Raw genomic sequence first — 4,265 nt, 5'->3', positions numbered from 1 at the left:
AAAAAAATACACTTCACCAATAACTTGACTACACAAACTTTACAAAGGAACATTTCTTTTTTCCCTTTAAATATGCTCTCTGCAAAGCCAAAGTATATTTAATTTCCACTAGAAGATAATAATTGAAAAATGAGTACAAAACTAATGCTGAAAATAGTGGCGGGCGTGCGGCCTAAAAGTCCAGCGCGGCAACTGGCTTCCTCTATAAATACATTTCCTACATCTTTACTTTTCCTCACAATCTATCAAACAATACTCTTGTGATCATATCATCCATAACAATCCCACAACTTCTTTCTCTGCCTCTTCTTCCATCCTCCTTCACTTCCCCTCCGGTGGCAGACTTGCCGGTGAAAATGGACGTTCGCCGGAGATCTGAAGAGGCTGTTTACTCATCAAAGGTCTTTGCCGCCGATGAAAAACCTCTCAAGCCTCACAAGCAACAACAAGAAGAAGACAATACCCTTCTCATTGATGCCTCTGATGCCCTTCCGCTCCCTTTGTATTTTACTAATGGGTTGTTTTTCACCATGTTTTTCTCTGTTATGTATTTTCTTCTTTCTAGGTGGCGTGAGAAAATCAGGAATTCTACTCCTCTCCATGTTGTTACGCTTTCTGAATTGGGTGCTATTGTTTCGTTGATCGCTTCTGTTATTTATCTTCTTGGGTTCTTTGGGATTGGGTTTGTTCAGACATTTGTGGCTAGGGGGAATAATGATTCTTGGGATGAGGAGGATGAAAATGATGAGCAGTTTATCTTGGAGGAAGATAGTCGTCGTGGACCTTGCGCCGCTGCGACTACTCTTGGTTGTGCTGTCCCTACACCACCTGCTAAACATATTGCACCAATAGTACCACAGCAACCTGCTGTATCCATTGCAGAGAAACCTGCACCGTTGGTTACACCAGCAGCATCTGAGGAAGACGAAGAGATAATAAAATCTGTGGTGCAAGGGAAAATTCCATCGTACTCTTTGGAATCCAAACTCGGTGATTGTAAGAGAGCTGCATCGATCAGGAAGGAGGTGTTGCAGAGGATTACAGGGAAGTCTCTAGAAGGGCTACCATTGGATGGATTTAACTATGAATCCATTCTCGGGCAGTGCTGTGAGATGACAATTGGTTATGTGCAGATACCCGTGGGAATAGCAGGGCCATTGTTGCTTAATGGGAGAGAGTATTCAGTGCCGATGGCAACCACAGAAGGATGTTTAGTGGCTAGCACCAATAGAGGTTGCAAGGCTATCTATGCTTCTGGTGGCGCCACCAGCATTTTGCTCCGTGATGGAATGACCAGAGCACCCTGTGTCAGGTTCGGCACAGCCAAAAGGGCAGCAGAGTTGAAGTTCTTTGTTGAAGATCCTATCAACTTTGAGACACTTGCTAATGTTTTCAACCAGTGAGTGCAGGCCGTTATCCTATTTTCAAGTAATCAGCATGCATTCGAATATTGTGTTTTATAGTAGTTAACTAATATTTGAATGGGATGTTGCAGATCAAGCAGATTTGCCAGATTACAAAGGATTCAGTGTGCAATTGCGGGAAAGAATCTGCACATGAGATTTGTATGTAGCACCGGTGATGCAATGGGAATGAATATGGTGTCCAAAGGTGTACAAAATGTTCTTGATTACCTTCAGAATGAATACACTGACATGGATGTCATCGGCATATCTGGTATTCCACCGACCCTTTAGTTGTTCTTTAAATATATCCAACGTTATGCTAGCTTATACCACTTCACATGGTGTTCCACCTAAATACTGCATGAAACACAGAGTAATACATTTAACTTCTCGGCTGTGCATGGTCTGTTAAGGCATAGTAATAGACCATAATAGAAGTATGGAGTTATCATATATGTGTTTTGCATGATTACTTAGTAAATACCTAATGAATTTCTAGTGTTTGGTTTCTTGAACTTTAGATAATATCGTCTGCCAAAGTAATTATTTGAGAAAACATTTTCCACTAAAAAGAAGACAATGTTTCCTTACAAGGATGTCAACTCTTGTTTTACATAAGTAACTCGTTTCAGTAAGCACTTGGCCATTATTGTCGATCTATAGTATTAAAAATATTTCACCTAAATAGTTTCATCATGATTTATCCAACACCTTGTACAATAACTATATGTCATCACCATTCAAATAGTCCAAAATATAATTTTTATGGAAAACATCTTTCCCTATACCCAGACGCACGGGGATCTGGTTCTGCTTTTTGTTCCTCCCTCTGAAATAGAGATGGTTGTTTAAGTTATCTATAAATGCAACAGCGAACTTTTGCTCGGATAAGAAGCCAGCAGCAGTTAATTGGATTGAGGGGAGAGGAAAGTCTGTAGTTTGTGAGGCAATTATCACGGAAGAGGTGGTGAAGAAAATTCTGAAAACTGAGGTTGCTGCTCTTGTGGAGCTGAACATGCTTAAAAATCTTACTGGCTCTGCATTGGCTGGTGCCCTTGGTGGTTTCAATGCCCATGCCAGCAATATTGTCTCAGCTGTGTATATAGCCACTGGTCAGGACCCAGCACAAAACATAGAGAGTTCACACTGCATCACTATGATGGAGGCTGTAAATGATGGCAAGGACCTCCATATTTCTGTTACAATGCCTTCCATTGAGGTATGTAATGAACATTTTGTTGATGCAAATTTCTGATTCTTCTCTTTCCTAATTCCTAAATCATCAAAAACCAACGAGCTTTATGCAAAAGAATTGGATTAGACAATTCAAAGATCAGTTTAAATTGATTTAGTGTGCATGAATGATAGCTGGTGCGGCTTTGGATTCTTCAAATTTCAATTAAAAGAAAAATATAATGAAAGGTTTAATTCTTCGAGTATATCAATTCAATCATTTTAAAGGAAAAAGATAATGAAAAGTTGCTGAACATTTAGTAGTATAAAAATACTGTAATCTGTAGCAGATCAGGTGGTACCAGAAACTTTCGTTTGGTTTTCGTCTTTGGACCTTCTTTACAAAACGAAACACTGTCTACAATCACAGATTTTTATGACCACTTGGACATATATAGACAATCTCATACATGTGACCTGTCCTCAATTTAGTTTAAAGTATTCTGTGTGATCTTTCAATTTCTTGTTATATTTATTGTGTATTTATTTGGATACAGGTTGGTACTGTTGGTGGTGGAACTCAGCTTGCATCTCAGTCAGCTTGCTTAAACTTATTGGGAGTGAAAGGTGCCAACAGAGAGGCACCAGGGTCAAATGCAAGGCTTTTGGCCACAATAGTAGCTGGTTCTGTTCTTGCCGGGGAGCTATCCCTCATGTCAGCTATCTCAGCTGGGCATCTGGTTAATAGCCACATGAAATACAATAGATCTACCAAAGATGTCACCAAGGCATCCTCCTAAGCCGGGGAATACAATCCATTCCCCACCTTGTATTTGAAGCTGTACACAGATGCTCCAGCAAGTAGCTTCCATTTAAGAATGATCAGTATTAGGAATAAATAAATATATAAAGCAAAATGAAAAAAGAAAACAATAAAAATAAAGAGAAGAGGGGTAGAGACAAGTTTGAACAACTGTTGGAAGCTGAAAAAAGGGAAGTCCTGGAGAAAGATCAGAAGACAAATACATCCAACTTCTTTTTCTTTGTGAAGATGGTAGGGTCTCTCAGTGATCTTGATGACATCTGTTAGCTGCCAACACTTAGTATCATTCAATGTGCCAAATGAGATACCCTTTTCGTTTCTTTTGTATTGTTACTTTGTTTGTTAATTGTCATTTCTTTGTAATTTCTGTTGGTGGGTTTGTCTGGATCTGATTGCAAAGAGTGTGTTCTTGTATATGAAAATGAGTTCTTTTATTCAAATGAATTGTTGCGTCTTTGTTGCCATGTTTGTTCCTGTACCTATTTATTTAAGCGTCTATTCTGCAACATGAATGTATGTGCTTAACTTTTAATTAACTTAAACCATTTAATCAATGGTTGTAGTCTTGTAGATCAAAATTAATACAATATTATATTGACCAACTTATTAGAATGGTAAAGAAAAATTCATTTGCACTACTTGTTTATTTTTGCCCTTCGTTAATGTACATTGCCCAAGTAGAAACTAAAGTTGAATTTAGTTTGCAAATACATGGAACAGGGAAAACATTTACAACTTTGCAATGAACTTAATCATTTGTAAATTGTGTTTAGCTGGTAATCTGTCTAGAAACAACAATTTCCCGCCTATTCAACAACCTCATAGGATTTTGACTCTATTCACGAATTTGTAGGGATAAGGAT

At 38.5% G+C, this 4,265-nt stretch overlaps 1 protein-coding gene across 1 annotated transcript; it reads left to right on the top strand.

Annotated features, from left to right (window-relative positions):
* The first annotated feature begins 172 nt into the window (after positions 1–172).
* Positions 173–3,866, top strand: LOC107857553 (3-hydroxy-3-methylglutaryl-coenzyme A reductase 2). The gene is made up of 4 exons (XM_016702348.2): positions 173–1,399; positions 1,496–1,677; positions 2,279–2,625; positions 3,137–3,866. The coding sequence occupies exons 1-4, from the start codon at positions 357–359 to the stop codon at positions 3,377–3,379; spliced, it is 1,815 nt and encodes a 604-aa protein (XP_016557834.2). The 5' UTR covers positions 173–356; the 3' UTR covers positions 3,380–3,866.
* Positions 3,867–4,265: the final 399 nt, after the last annotated feature.

Source organism: Capsicum annuum, chromosome 9 (genome assembly GCF_002878395.1).
Source record: "Capsicum annuum cultivar UCD-10X-F1 chromosome 9, UCD10Xv1.1, whole genome shotgun sequence".
NCBI lineage: Eukaryota > Viridiplantae > Streptophyta > Magnoliopsida > Solanales > Solanaceae > Capsicum > Capsicum annuum.
The sequence above is the reverse complement of the archived record's forward strand: the minus strand, read 5'-3'. Positions and strand labels throughout refer to the sequence as shown.